General features: G+C 43.1%; 2 protein-coding genes and 1 pseudogene across 4 annotated transcripts in view; all 3 read right to left on the reverse strand.

Moving 5' to 3' along the window:
* LOC138029017 (exonuclease 1-like) overlaps positions 1–3,463 on the reverse strand; it is a 5,726-nt gene extending 2,263 nt beyond the window's left edge. The window contains exons 1-2 of one of the 2 annotated variants that reach the window (XM_068876683.1): positions 736–2,338; positions 39–403 (exon numbers count right to left, since the gene is read on the reverse strand). In XM_068876683.1, the coding sequence (XP_068732784.1) occupies positions 39–403; positions 736–741 (371 nt within the window). In that variant the 5' untranslated portion in view covers positions 742–2,338. Of the gene's footprint in view, positions 1–38 lie in introns of both variants that reach the window. The other variant, XM_068876682.1, reaches the window with a different exon arrangement.
* A 1,134-nt stretch (positions 3,464–4,597) lies between these two features.
* LOC138030610 (NLR family CARD domain-containing protein 3 pseudogene) lies at positions 4,598–5,946 on the reverse strand (annotated as a pseudogene).
* The window catches only part of LOC138029104 (protein NLRC3-like), a 45,622-nt gene continuing 36,214 nt past the window's right edge, over positions 5,593–15,000 (reverse strand). The window contains exons 8-10 of one of the 2 annotated variants that reach the window (XM_068876808.1): positions 13,592–13,699; positions 13,299–13,349; positions 5,593–8,156 (exon numbers count right to left, since the gene is read on the reverse strand). In XM_068876808.1, coding sequence (XP_068732909.1) covers positions 5,968–8,022 — 2,055 coding nt within the window. In that variant the 5' untranslated portion in view covers positions 8,023–8,156; positions 13,299–13,349; positions 13,592–13,699 and the 3' untranslated portion in view covers positions 5,593–5,967. The remainder of the gene's footprint in view (positions 8,157–13,298; positions 13,350–13,591; positions 13,700–15,000) is intronic. The other variant, XM_068876809.1, reaches the window with a different exon arrangement.

Consider the following 15,000-nt stretch of genomic DNA (forward strand, 5'->3'; position numbering starts at 1 on the left):
CGAAATACACTAGGTACAAATATTATTTAAGTGGATACATCCCACAAGATGTTTGGGATTGTGAATCGGGAGTTTCTCCCCATGGTGATAATAGGATTGTTGTTCCATCAGCAGGATTTATCACTGTCTGGTGCAAAAAGATGGCCTTGTTGGCTGTTTGAAATCCACTTGTGTATTCACCTGGGGCATATTTATTGCTCTGCAGAACAGCCAAGAAATTATTTCCTTCTGTCACAAGCTTTTTTGCTGAGTGAATTCCGATTCCACGTACATTTGGAAGGTAGTCATAACCTGCAGCAATACACATGTTAAGGAAACCTTCATGCGTCAGTGACAAGTGGGCCAATGCCTTTTCAAGCTTGATTACTTGACATGCACCACTGAGTTGCAGCTTGGATAAAACCTGTGAACAAATGAGAAAAGAAGGGCAGGCAAATGACATGTTGAATAAATTATAATTTTGAAATTATTCAATTCTGAGCTTTATTGGTGCTGGTATACAACTTCTGAAGTTTTTTTAAAATGCTGCTTAGAACTGCTTCACGTGGAAATGACTAAATGCATGCATTTCAGTCTTAATTATAGGATGATTAAAAATATATATGTATAATTCAGTTGGACCTAGTGTAATAAACAATGGGGAGATGCCTTTTGACCCTAATGGTGTACTGCTGTCATGTATTCAGGGCATGATACTCTGGCATTTGGAAAAACAACGTGACTAATTCAACATACCGGCATAACTTGTTTTCCACAGACCGCGGCACGCAAGCACTCCACTCCCCGGCTTTTCCACCAAACCACACGAGGTAGGTGTCGCTTAGGAAGGTTTCCTTCACTCTACGATGGTTTCATTTCGTTGATTTTGTTTCCATGTTTTCTCGGTTTGGGTTTTTATGTATGTTGTTGAATTGAGCGTATTTGGAATGTTCCCTATTTACAATTGTCTAGAATAATTTTCTCGAAACGTTGTTTGAAAAGTACTTAAGATGGGAACAACATTCAAGTAGATTGTTAAATGGGCTATTGAACGAAAGCTACATAGCTTACACTCTTAAAAATTGGATTTTTTGACAGCTTAGGCCCAAGTTTATGACATGTCCGCCTCGTGACAGTGAGTTTCGCCATGTGATGGTCACTTACGCCTTGTGATGGTGAGTTACGCCTTGTGATGGTGAGTTACGCCTTGTGATGGTCATTTACGCCTTGTGACGGTGAGTTACGCCTTGTGACGGTGGGTTATGACGGTGAGTTACGCCTTGTGATGGTGACTTACGCCTTGTGAAGGTGTGTTACGCCTTGTGATGATCAGTTACGCCTTGCGACGGTAAGTTACGCCTTGTGACGATGAGTTACGCCTTTTGATGGCGCGTTACGCCATGTGATGGTAAGTTATGCCTTGTTATGGTGAGTTACGCCTTGTGACGGTGAGTTACGCCTTGTGATGGTGAGTTACGCCTGGTCATTTACACCTTGTGACGGTGAGTTACGCCTTGTGACAGTGAGTTACGCCTTGTGATGGTAAGTTACGCCATTTCATGGTGAGTGACGTCTTGTGAAGGTGAGTGACGCCTTGTGACGGTGGGTTACACCTTGGGACGGTGCTTGACGTCTTGTGACGGTGAGTTACTCCTTGTGACGGTGAGTTACCCCTTGGGACGGTGCGTTACGTCTTGTGATGGTGAGTTACGCCTTGTGATGGTGAGTTACACCTTGTGACGGTGAGTTACACCTTGTGACTGTGAGTTACGCCTTGTGACGGTGAGTTACGCCTTGTGATGGTGAGTTACGCCTTGTGACGATGAGTTACGCCTTTTGATGGCGCGTTACGCCATGTGATGTTGAGTTACGCCTTGTGATGATGAGTTACGCCATGTGACGGTGAGTTACGCCTTGCGACGTTGAGTTACGCCTTGTGACGGTGAATTACACCTTGTGACGGTGAGTTACGTCTTTTGATGGCTGTGGCGTTACGCCATGTGATGGTGGGTTACGCCTTGTGATGGTGAGTTACGGCTTATGATGGTGACTTACGGCTTGTGACGGTGAGTTACGCCTTGTGACATTGAGCTACGTCCTGTGATGGTGAGTTACGCCTTGTGACGGTGAGTTACGCCTTGTGACGTTGAGCTACGGCCTGTGATGGTGAGTTACGCCTTGTGGCGTTGAGCTACGGCCTGTGATCGTGAGTTACGCCTTGTGAAGATGAGTTACGCCTTAAGATGGTCAGTTATGCGTTGTGAAGGTGAGTTACGCCTTGTGATGGTGAGTTACGCCTTTTGATGGCGCGTTATGCCATGTGATGGTAAGTTACGCCTTGTTATGGTGAGTTACGCCTTGTGACGGTGAGTTACGCCTTGTGATGGTGAGCTATGGCTTGTGATGGTGAGTTACGCCTTGTGAAGGTGAGTTACGCCTTGTGAAGGTGACTTACGCCTTGTGATGGTGAGTTACGCCTGGTCATTTACACCTTGTGACGGTGAGTTACGCCTTGTGACAGTGAGTTACGCCTTGTGATGGTAAGTTACGCCATTTCATGGTGAGTTACGCCTTGTGGAGGTGAGTTACGCCTTGTGACGGTGAGTTACGCCATGTGCGGGTCAGTTACGCCTTGTGACGGTGAGCTACGCCTTGTGCCGGTAACTTACGCCTTTTGATGGTGCGTTACGCCATGTGATGGTGAGTTACGCTGGTGAGTTACGCCTTGTGATGGTCATTTACGCCTTGTGACGGTGAGTTACGCCTTGTGATGGTGAGTTACGCCTTTTCAAGGTGAGTTACGCCTTGTGACGGTGAGTTACGCCTTCTGACGGTGAGTTACGCCTTGTGATGGTAAGTTACGCCTTGTGACGATGAGTTACGCCTTTTGATGGCGCGTTACGCCTTGTGACGGTGAGTTACGCTCTGTGATGGTGAGTTAGGCCATGTGACGGTGAGTTACGGCTTGTGACGCTGAGTTTCGCTTTGTGACGGTGAGTTACGCCTTGTGACGGCGAGTTACGCCTTGTGATGGCCGTGGCGTTACGCCATGTGATGGTGGGTTACGCCTTGTGATGGTGAGTTACGGCTTATGATGGTGACTTACGGCTTGTGACTGTGAGTTACGCCTTGTGACATTGAGCTACGTCCTGTGATGGTGAGTTACGCCTTGTGACGGTGAGCTACGCCTTGTGACGTTGAGCTACGGCCTGTGATGGTGAGTTACGCCTTGTGACGGTGAGTTACGCCTTGTGGTGGTCATTTACGCCTTGTGACGGTGAGTTACGCCTTGCGACGGTGAGTTACGCCACGTGATGGTCAGTTACGCCTTGTGATGGTCGGTTAGGCCTTGCGACGGTGAGTTACGCCTTGTGATGGACACGTATGCCTTGTGATCGTGAGTTAAGTAAAAAACTGTAGAGGTCAGCTAGTGTTTAATTAACAGGAGGAAGAAAATCTTGTTGGATTCAACACCCATTCCAAGATTCGGTAAACTTGAAAACGAAGAAATTCTAGGAACGTAAAATAAGAGCATTTTATCTTATGCTTTAAGTGTGTATTGCATGTGCGACATATGAACCCATCTTTCGTTTACTTTTGCTGAGACTAAGTAGTGCTTATCATTATTTAAAAGGGACAGCGCAAGCAACGAATTAAACTAAATTAAACTGTCTTGCTTTGTTTTCATTGCCAACTGCTTGGTTATCAAACAAATATAGGTGTGCCGATAAAAATATGTCGCATTTTCTCACGATAATGTTTGGTTTGGTCAAGTCCCAAGAGTTATACAACACAAACACTCCCGTACGTCAACAAAATCATGGCTGTGGCTGACTAGGGTCCTTTATATGGGACTCCGATAATTTTAACAAAAATGACTCTTCATCTGAATGAAAAATGAAACAACACGATAAAGTCGCCTCGTCCAGGTGTGTAGAGAGACCTGAGAAGGACTGATGTTGGAGACCAAAGAATTGAACAAACGGGGTGGAAGTAATTTTCAAAGTTAAGTGATCAAGTGTGTTGGTGGGTATACCCATGTGTACGGAAGTCACGACCAGTTTAAAGCGGGGAGCAGAGTAAAAGTGATAAGCTATCGTATGACCCCCCAAGAAATATTCAAGAAACTAACAACAACGAAGCCAGAAACTTTAATGCAGTGTGGCCTCGCAACAATGGATTAGCACTGAGCTTATTTCCAAGCGTAGGTTTTCCATTCACTTGAGACTTTCGTTTGAATTTCCTTGAATGCATACAAAACCGAATGTTGCAAAGTATACTTCATGTAATGAAGCATATTTCATTTCAATTAAAACCGTTTGGTGTACAATTGTTAAAAGGATCTTCATTGAAAATTCAAATCCTTTGAGAACAAAACGTTTTGTTCTAGGTATTTCGATATCATTTTTATGTGAATGCTATATCATAATGCCAATACAATAAAGAAAGAATCTTAACCCCGCAAGATTTAAATTTGGGTACATTAATATATCGTTAAAGGATGCTAGTAATTCTAATAAAAAGTTGCAACAATTTTTTCGGGCTCTGATTTTTGGTCCACTGACTAACTCCAAGGGAAGATTAATTTCAAAATGTTTTTCTACAATGGCCAACACGATTAGTATGAAATACGTTCACCCAGGCAAAAGGGCTCTCTCAGTTCTTTTGCTTTAGCCAGTGCACCAGCACCTGAGTCACCGATTTTATTGAAAAGCAAACCCAACTTGGTCTGCATTGAATTGATTTGCACTGCTTTAGCCAGTGCAGCAGCACCTGAGTCACCGATTTCATTGCCAGACAAATTTAACTTTGTCATCGTTGAATTGATTTCCACTGCTTTAGCCAGTGAAGCAGCACCTGAGTCACCGATTCCATTCCAAGACAAATTCAACAATGTCAGCGTTGAATTGATTTCCACTGCTTTAGCCAGTGCAGCAGCACCTAGGTCACGGATTCCACTATTAGACAAACCCAACTCTGTCAGCGTTGAATTGATTTCCACTGCTTTAGCCAGGGCAGCAGCACCTGAGTCACCGATTCCATTCGCAGACAAATCCAAGGTTGTCAGCGTTGAATTGATTTCCACTGCTTTAGCCAGTGCAGCAGCACCTAGGTCACGGATTCCACTATTAGACAAACCCAACTTTGTCAGCGTTGAATTGATTTCCACTGCTTTAGCCAGTGCAGCAGCACCTGTGTCACCAATTCCATTCTTAGACAAAACCAACCCTGTCAGCGTTGAATTGATTTCCACTGCTTGAGCCACTGCCGCAGCACCTGTGTCACCGATTCCGTTGTCAGACAAATGCAACTCTGTCAGCTTTGAATTGATTTCCACTGCTTTGGCCAGTGCAGCAGCACCTGAGTCACCGATTGCATTGTATAACAAATCCAACTCTGTCAGCGTTGAATTGATTTCCACTGCTTTAGCCAGTGCAGCAGCACCTGAGTCACCGATTCTATTGTCACACAAAGCCAACGTCGTCAGCGTTGAGTTGACTTCCACTGCTTTAGCCAGTGCGGCAGCACCTGAGTCACTGATTCCATGGTAAGACAAGCCCAAGGTTGTCAGCGTTGAATTGATTTCCACTGCTTTAGCCAGTGCAGCAGAACCTGAGTCACCGAGTCCTTTGGAACAAAAATCCAACTCCGTCAGCGTTGAATTGATTTCCACTGCTTTAGCCAGTGCAGCAGCACCTAGGTCACGGATTCCACTATTAGACAAACCCAACTCTGTCAGCGTTGAATTGATTTCCACTGCTTTAGCCAGGGCAGCAGCACCTGAGTCACCGATTCCATTCGCAGACAAATCCAAGGTTGTCAGCGTTGAATTGATTTCCACTGCTTTAGCCAGTGCAGCAGCACCTAGGTCACGGATTCCACTATTAGACAAACCCAACTTTGTCAGCGTTGAATTGATTTCCACTGCTTTAGCCAGTGCAGCAGCACCTGTGTCACCAATTCCATTCTTAGACAAAACCAACCCTGTCAGCGTTGAATTGATTTCCACTGCTTTAGCCAGTGCAGCAGCACCTGTGTCACCAATTCCATTGTTAGAAAAACCAACCCTGTCAGCGTTGAATTGATTTCCACTGCTTTAGCCAGTGCAGCAGCACCTGAGTCACCGATTGTATTGAATAGCAAATCCAACTCTGTCAGCGTTGAATTGATTTCTACTGCTTTAGCCAGTGCAGCAGCACCTGAGTCACCGATTCTATTGTAAGACAAATGCAACGTCGTCAGCGTTGAATTGATTTCCACTGCTTTAGCCAGTGCAGCAACACCTGAGTCACCGATTCCACATAAAGAGAAATTTAACTTTGTCAGCGTTGAATTGATTTCCACTGCTTTAGCCAGTGCAGCAGCACCTGACTCACCGATTCTATTGACAGACAAATCCAACCTTGTCAGCGTTGAATTGATTTCCACTGCTTTAGCCAGTGCAGCAGCACCTGAGTCACTGATTCTATTACGAGACAACACCAACTTTGTCAGCGTTGAATTGATTTCCACTGCTTTAGCCAGTGCAGCAGCACCTGAGTCACTGATTCTATTACGAGACAACACCAACTCTGTAAGCGTTGAATTGATTTCCACTGCTTTAGCAAGTGCAGCAGCACTTGAGTCACCGATTTCAGTGGCATGCAAAGCTAACTCTGTCACCGTTGAGTTCTCTGCCATTGCATGAGCCAGTATAGCAGTGCCACTTTCATCTATCTCCTGTCGACACGAAATACGCCGAATTTCAAGAAGCGAACCAAGAGAACGCGCCAATTCATTTCCAAGGGTACCTTGTTCCTTTTCACTTTCCTTAATACAATTCAATGCAGTCCATAGGTAGTCATCACTTTCCACCTTATTGGATTGGTTAATTTGACCTGCTATACTTGCCATAAGTGCCATGACTTTTGCCTTGGACCGTTTAGCTAAGATACCACAGGTAAACATGAGCACCTGCTGAAACTCCGTTAAATATCTAGTGTCAGCAAGTAAGCTATCGGGGCTAATTTCCTCATCGACAAGCTGGCAACTGAGATAAAATGCAGCAAAGAACTCCTGAAAGCTCTTGTGAAGAAACTCACAGCGCAGGCTTGGTCTTCGTTTGTTGCGTCCAGCCTGAGCGGACAGAAAACCCAGTTCAGGTAATAAGTTGCTGGTAACATTTCGGAATGCACTGTCGTCGAAATACATCTTGTAGTTGAGCAAGCCATTCAACGCTATACAACCAAGGTGCTTTAATTCAGCGTGGTATAACTGTGTTAGGTCTTCGTCCGTTTCTGGTAATTTTTTCTTTCTCCTATACCTTCTCAGGATACACTGCACTATTTCGTGGTAAAGCAGAGTTCTACCCTTCGGCAAGTCTCCTTGGAAGTCTTCGTAAAGGAGACAAAGAAGGGCTGTATTTAATGGATTTGCAGTTAATCCGCTAAGTCTTGCATCTGTGCCCAGCTTCTCGAAGAGCTTTTTCGCCATATGCTCATCGGAGTTGAAATATCTTCGGATAAAACCTTTAGCAGCGTTTTTGGTAAATCCTTCGACCTCCAACAGGGTGTGGCAGCACTCCCGTACTTTTATCCCAGCTTCGTGGCGAGCTGTAACCACTAAGTAACATTTTGGAAGCATTCTCCCTTGAACGATTTCTTTATAGACGGGTAAATAATCGCTTGGCAACTCATCCAATCCATCAAGTATCAGCAAAACCTTTGACTGATGGTCCCGAACGAGGGTAAGGAACTTCTCTCTTTCTTCTTTCTCTATGTCTTTCGGTAAAAGCTGGTCATCAATAGCCTTCCATAAGTCAGAGAAAATGTCTCTACATTTCAACAACAGCAACACTTGGACATCAGGAAACGAATCTTCAGCTTTACAGTTCTTCGCCCAGTTGTAAGCCACCTTGTTACAATAGGTTGTCTTTCCCATGCCTGGCTGTCCTTCAATCAAAACTCTTTTGGGTTGTGAACATTCCTCGTGTGGTTTGAAGATTTCCAACATGTTGACAATGGAATCAGTCTTTACCCCTCGTTCTTTTTTCCTGCTGACCATTTTGAGACTGGTAAAAATGTTGTCAATATGGAATCCAAACTCTTCGCACCACGGAAAGGGGGAAAGCCATCCCTCACGGTCTTTGTACAGTTGTCGAATAATGTCGATAAGGTCAGACGCTGGCCCACAGGCATCTGAAAGAGAGAAAGTCATTACTTGAGAAGAAAAACGCCGTTGTTGTCTCAGCGTTGAATACTTGAGAATGATACTTACGCCTTAGTTGTATTAAGGTCGACTGTACTTATAATTGATTGTGAAACATGATAATCATATATAAATTGATCTACGGGCTGTGACGACTCCAAGTGCTCTTGGATGCCTGTAATAAGCACAGGACCACCTGGACCCATCACATAGAGCCTGTTAGTTGTTTCCTACTATTGCTACTTCACAAGAAGGAGCCCTGAGAAGGCAATCGCTGACGAAATACAGTTGTTTCGCGGAGATATAACGACGCAGCGTTATTTGATATTCTCCAACTCGTGAATGCCTCATGCCATATCTCCTCTCGTATTTAGGGTTTTATGAAAAATGATGGCCTCTCTGTTGAAAACAAGAACGTCAGCCAGTGGTGGTTATTTTTTTTAATTTTTTCCAAACACGCGATGGTTTAGGCCAATGGTAAGTACGAAACAGTTCACAGCAGATTAACTTAAATTCAGTTCACAAAAAGACAGAAAATTCACATCACCAGTGCACGAGTCACTAAGTATAAGCACAGCGGAATAGGCTAGTTTCGAATTGTGCAGCAACAATAGAGGTTGAGGTTCCGGAGAATAATTTGCATTTTCCTTTGTTTTGAACGGGTTTGAAGCTTCAGTAAACACTTCCGTGCATGCTTTGTGCCGCTTGCATGTTTTCCACGCATGAATTGAGATGTCAATTAAATCGACTTTGGATGGTTTTCGTCGGCAAATGTTGTGGAGATCACTTCGTGAGTATATATTAATAATTAACAATTATTCTTTGAAATCCAGGTGAATAGTGGCAGAATATTTACCGAGATTGTGAAGAATAATTGTTAATTATTCTATAGCCAACCCATTAAGTGCCCTAAGCGCTTTACAATATTTATAACTGTAATTTATTACCATACAATCTATTAACTTATAATTCAATTAACAATGTCATAAATCAATCCAAGAGCCATATTATGGCTCTTGATCAATCACAGAACTATTAAAGAAAATCCGAAAAAATAAAAATAATTAATTAAAATAAAATTAATAAATGGGTCTTAAGGATCTTCTTAAACTACTAACACTAGTGTAAAGAGAGCTCATTCCAGAGCCACGGGCCTGCGATAAAAAAGGCCTCATCACCATATGATTTGGTTTATGGCGGCCCATCTGCATAAATTTCTGAGAGGTTGACCTGAGTGACCTTGAGTAGGTTCTGTAGTGGAGAACATCATAGAAAATAGGATGGCGTCCAGATGATGTATCAAAACATGCGGAGTGAACTGGTCAGCGGCCGACAGCCTTTTTAGCAAATTTAGACACCATCGGCATATTTAATGTGGGATGAAAACTCGCATACTCCTCATGATCTGCATCAGGCTTCTTTAGAGATGGTCTTAGCTCTGCTAGCTTCAAGGACTCAGGCATAACGCCAGTTGCAAGCGACAAATTTACAATACTGGTTATAATAGGAAGAAGTGTGTCAAAGCATCCATTGATAATGTGAGATGGTAATAGGACAAGGCTGCATGATTTGGGGATCGATTTAGAAGCAAAAGCTTTCACCTCCCCATGCGTAACTGCGTCAAAAATACAGAGTTCAGCAAAGCACGTTTCATCAGGATATGGTGTCTGGTCAACTAATGGTAATCTAGCTTGCAGGTCTTGACGTATGGTAGAAAGTTTCTCATGGAAAAAGTCAGCAAAACGGTTGGCTAATACATCACTGCTCGGTGCAGAGGTATAAAATCTGGATTTTTTCGTTTTAAGTAACTTATTAAAGAGGACATTTTGATCATTAGAGTGAGCCTGGATAATAGAAGTGTAGTAGGATGACTTTAAACAATTAATAAGGTTGTTAAGACGGTACATTGGTACACTTAGTTTTCATGATCGATCAACAGACCAGTAGAAAGTCATTTCCTTTCCAGGCGCCGTCTCTTTCTTTTCTCCTCTGTCACTTCAGGCGTATACCATGAAGCAGACGGTCTGATGGCTAAACAGTTAGATTCAGAGGGGCGCGTTTATCAATTAGTGATACCAAGATGCTATTGTATAGTGTAACAAGGTTTTTCAAGTCTGTAGGAGGCTGGTTAAACAATGGCGACTTCATGAGGTCTTCGGAGAAACTATTCATATCAATAGACTGCAGTCTATGGTTTGAACAGTTTTCTTAGCAAACTCAGGTTTCTCCAGGAGTAGACTGCAATGGATATACCACGATGATCTGAAATAGCAGGATCGCAAATCCTTATATTAATTCTTGTACAAGAGAGTCATCCGATCTAGCGATAACAAGGTCAAGGGTGTGGCCATCCTTGTGTATAATGCCTATAACATGCTGTTTAAGATCAGCAGCTCCTAGGATATTAGCAAACCGTGTAGCGTAATAGTCATTTGAATCATCAACATGAACGTTGACATCACCAGTGAAAATTATAGGGCCTGGGTTCTCAGCTAGGGTGGTCTCCAGTAGCCAGGAGAACTCTTCGTAAAACAGCGCATAAGTTGACTCAGGTGGCCGATAGATAACAAACACATGTAAATGAACACTACCTCCAAACCGCACGCCCATGAGTTTAAAAGTCTTATGTGTATCACAGATGATATTGTTTATCTGAAGAGTACCTCTGAATAGTACACCAACACCCCCACACCTCCCCACAGCTCTTGGATTGTCAAGGAATCTATATCCAGTAGCACTCAGGGTACTCATGTTCACTACATTGTAGTTATCATCGTGAAACCCTGTTTCAGTTAGTGCCAAAACATCAATATCACTATCCACAGTGAACGATTTAATCGCCAATGCTTTATTATACCAGCGCATGTAACTTTGAGAGAAGAAAGGCAAAAACAGATTACGCTCTTTACTCCAGAACTATTGTTGACGCGACAGACCGAAACAAGGAAACGTGAATGATTGTTTAGTGTAATGTGTTCCCTATTACACAATCTAACTGGAATGGAATGGAAAGAATTCCTCAATTGTTTATCGTTGACACAATTGGGACGACCATTTATGATGGCTCACAAATCAATCCCACGGGCTGTCGATCTCTGGACATGATGATAAATTGTAGATCGTACTGGAATCTTCTGGGCTTCAGTAGAATCAGGCCCAGGTTGTGCATGGACATAGCCACTGAGCTTTATAGAAAGAGCCATGAAGTTGCAAGTCGAATCTGAGTTAAAATAGTTATAAATGGGACCATTTGACCTCATATTTTAGAACAATGGCCTATGCCGTTCTCTCCTCAGGATGCAAAGTTGTTGAACACCACTGTCGGTATGCCAATAGCGGGCAGTGGCAAGGGCCAATAAGGTGACGACTACCTTCAGTGTCAATTCCTTCAGTTTATGTGATGAATAAGGCAAGATGAATTTCAGGTAAACTGTGACCCCAACGCCAACATTCCGGGTCGTGCATTATGAACACTCCCTTCATAAACCCTGACAGCAAGTGATGCGTTCCAATCGTGCGACCAGTGACTAATTCAATAGAGACAGACAATACGGACCAGGAGGTGTCAAGTGTGCCGTAGGTTTTGCTGTCAACGTATACCCAGTGGGGAAAATTCAGGTAATTCTCTACAGGGGCTTAAAAAATATCCGGTGATTTCAGAGTGCAACAGCTACACAATGCACACCTAGCTGGATTGCACTGTTTCTCTGTGCCTGTAGACCAGGATTGGCTGATAACCTCCGTAGACCAAGCTGAGATTTTTTAACCGGTGAAATGTTCCCTGATACAGTCCAGGAGTTTAACTGGAGTTGATCTCGTAGTGGAAGTAATCGATTTTTTGTGACGCAGAAGTAGTTGGTTCAGCCTTCCGGGAAGCAGGATCAGGCAGGTGACTTACATTCCTAACATTGTCGGGTACCATGACTGGCAAGGCCACAAAGGTGTGATCATCAGTGAACATGTAATGTTGTCCCTCCTTGCATGCACTGGGCCTCTGGGAATCAGGAATACCCAGTAAGTAAGTGAGTAAGCCGCGCAAAAACGGCAGGATGGACTCAACTCAATTCTGTCGTTGAAATGACGCAAACTCAAGTCCACTCTACTATTATTCAGGCCTGGTATGTGCACTGCAGAGAGTAGGATGTCCTTGAAATACAGCAGTGCTTTATCTCTCGAGCCAAATTGTTAACATTCCCACTTCAGATTGGATTAAAACACACTGATCCGAGGAAAGAATGCGTTGCGTTGGAGCATTTATTAGCTCGGGGTTGTCTATTATCCGAGACGATAACCCTTTGTGAGAATCTTGTGTTTTGGTTTGGAAGCAGCACCGTGGACTGTACAACCCCTAGTTGCCCCAAGCAGCTGAGCTCAGGTATCCTCTGTATTAAAAATTAACCTTTGGAGTGTAATCAACGCATCTGCATTTGTGCTTTTCGCCACTCTGTTCTGTGTCCTGTAATCTTTATAGCTATTTTGTTAGCTTAAGAGATGTCGTCCAGTTTCTTATACAGATCGTCGGTCAAGAAGAGTTTCGAGCTCTCTTCAGAATTTCATTTGCATAACAATGCCTCTTTGAAACAAAGGTAAATTGAACATGTGCAAGGAAGTATGCATAATAAGGGAAGAATGTGGATGGTGAAAGAGAATTGAACATATAAGCCTCAGGAACAGTTAGGGTTAAGAGTATAGTTCAAGCTGTTACTGCGCATGTACATGTGGCTACTTGTTTAGCATCGATGTATCGTTCTTTGTCGAAACACAACTTTGCCATTTGCGTCTTCTCTACTCATGGATGGTTCTGTTTCAGTGCAGATGTCCTGTGCAGCCATTGTTCATGGCTATCAAATTCGGATATACATGTACTACATAACAACATCTTTAAGCACCAATGGTAACTCAAATTAATTCTCATAATAAATTCAAATATCTCACATGTTAAGCAAATTACCAACTGCTGATTTTATACGTGGATAGCAAAAATTTGGACAGATTCCTAAAACCACTACAAAGTCCTTAAATTTTGGTAAGCTAGAAAATGGTACTCGCAGTCCTGTGCTTGAAAGAGACTCCCATCCAACATTTAAATTTCAGACAACTTGTGATTACAAGTATCAATAATACAGCTGTACCTTGTTCCTGATCACTGTGTGTGCCTGTTCCCGCTTCTGCCTGGTCAGGATCTATTGGAAAACAAACAACATAATCTCCTGTCAGGCTGAAACAATCCTAATCCAAAACATGTAAAATCACTCCTTGACAATGAAAAGCGAATGATTTTCTCTTAGGTAGAAAGGTTACATCTCACACTTGCAAAGTGCACTTGTTCATTTTTTACAACCAAGGTCACGTTATTTTGTGAAACTATGATTGTCATCAAGATATCTTGTCCACAATGAATCAGTAAATAGATAAAAAAAATTACCAGAATGTTCACGTTTCTTTTCTTTCCCCGGTACATTTGCATAACCTGTTTCCACACAACATCCTTTACTGACTTCTGACCTTGCCGTTTAGACATGTTCTATCACCACTGTGCAAGGAAACAGAAGTTCAGTGAGACATGGGTCAGTGTGTTGCTCAGATGATGTACATGTAAAACCAAGATTAATCAACATCTCAACCATTTATCAGATTCCCCTGTTCACCTATAGTTCAAGCTGGGAGGGCAATTTTAAAATTATTTTTCTTTTTAAGTGAGAGCTATGGGATTAGGTAACGTGAGGTGGGACGAGAGGTAAGAACCAGCCCAGTGCTCAGAACTACCAGTGGCAGCAAGGCTCAGTACATGCACTCTTCACACCAAGGGACTGACTGGAAAATCAGCTGTCACACTTACTTCCACTCCAAAGGTACACTACAGGGAAAAAAGGAAGGGTAGAGTAAAAGGTGCGAAAGAAACATGCAGGCAATAAGAATGGGCGACATTAAGCAGATTTCGTGATAGTTTTCAGGGAGTAAACGTACACAAGGTTTTGAAGTGGGCCATAACTGAGCCATTGGGCTGGACTTTGATCTGGGCCAAATAAAGTAAAGCAACCATATTTAACGTCGATAACTCGTAACAGTAATTCAACTGACAAACCTGAGGTCGACGGTGCGCTCATTTTACTCCACCCTCGCCATCAGTGCTCCGTTTTACGGGTATTTAAAGCTACTTAAGCTACGCAGAACGGAAAGAAGTCGAAACAAGGATGTGAGATCCGGGAATCAAACTCAGGACCCCTTCCACCAAGGCCGCGCACTAACCCACTGTGCCATCCTCGCTCCTTAAAAATGCAATTGAGTCACAAGGTTTTTGGAAAGCAGAGCCATTCCAAGTTATATTTGGGACTTCAGATCCAACTACACGTATCCGTGCCACAGGAAGAACATTTTCAAAACAATGGCAAAGGACAGATTTTTCATGTTTATAGAAAATAACTTTACGGCTGTAGGCTTGTAATACAAGACTGAAGGACTAGGATTGTCTAAAATCTAGGGTTCAACACCCCTTTCGCCAAAGGCATACCCTGGGTATTTAACTCTCTTTCTTCCCAGAGGTTGTAAAGTTGGTGTTGTGGGTTTCAGTGCCTGCACCCAATTGGGGAATGATAGAAAGACTTCGAGCCAAGGACAGCAATGAAAAGTGAGTAATTTCCTCACTGAATTTAGCTTTCTAAATTGTCTTTATACCTATTCCAACCACGTCGTTTAAAGTATAGGTGAAGTTCCTCAAACTTGCACATACAGGCCCCCTACACATTACTAGGGAAATTAGATTCTGAAAACCCAGAATATTTTCTCATGGGGGATCTAAATTGTGATTTGCAATCCAAAGGCAATGTTAATGTG

The sequence above is a fragment of the Montipora capricornis genome, chromosome 13, assembly GCF_036669925.1.
Source record: "Montipora capricornis isolate CH-2021 chromosome 13, ASM3666992v2, whole genome shotgun sequence".
NCBI classification, from domain to species: domain Eukaryota; kingdom Metazoa; phylum Cnidaria; class Anthozoa; order Scleractinia; family Acroporidae; genus Montipora; species Montipora capricornis.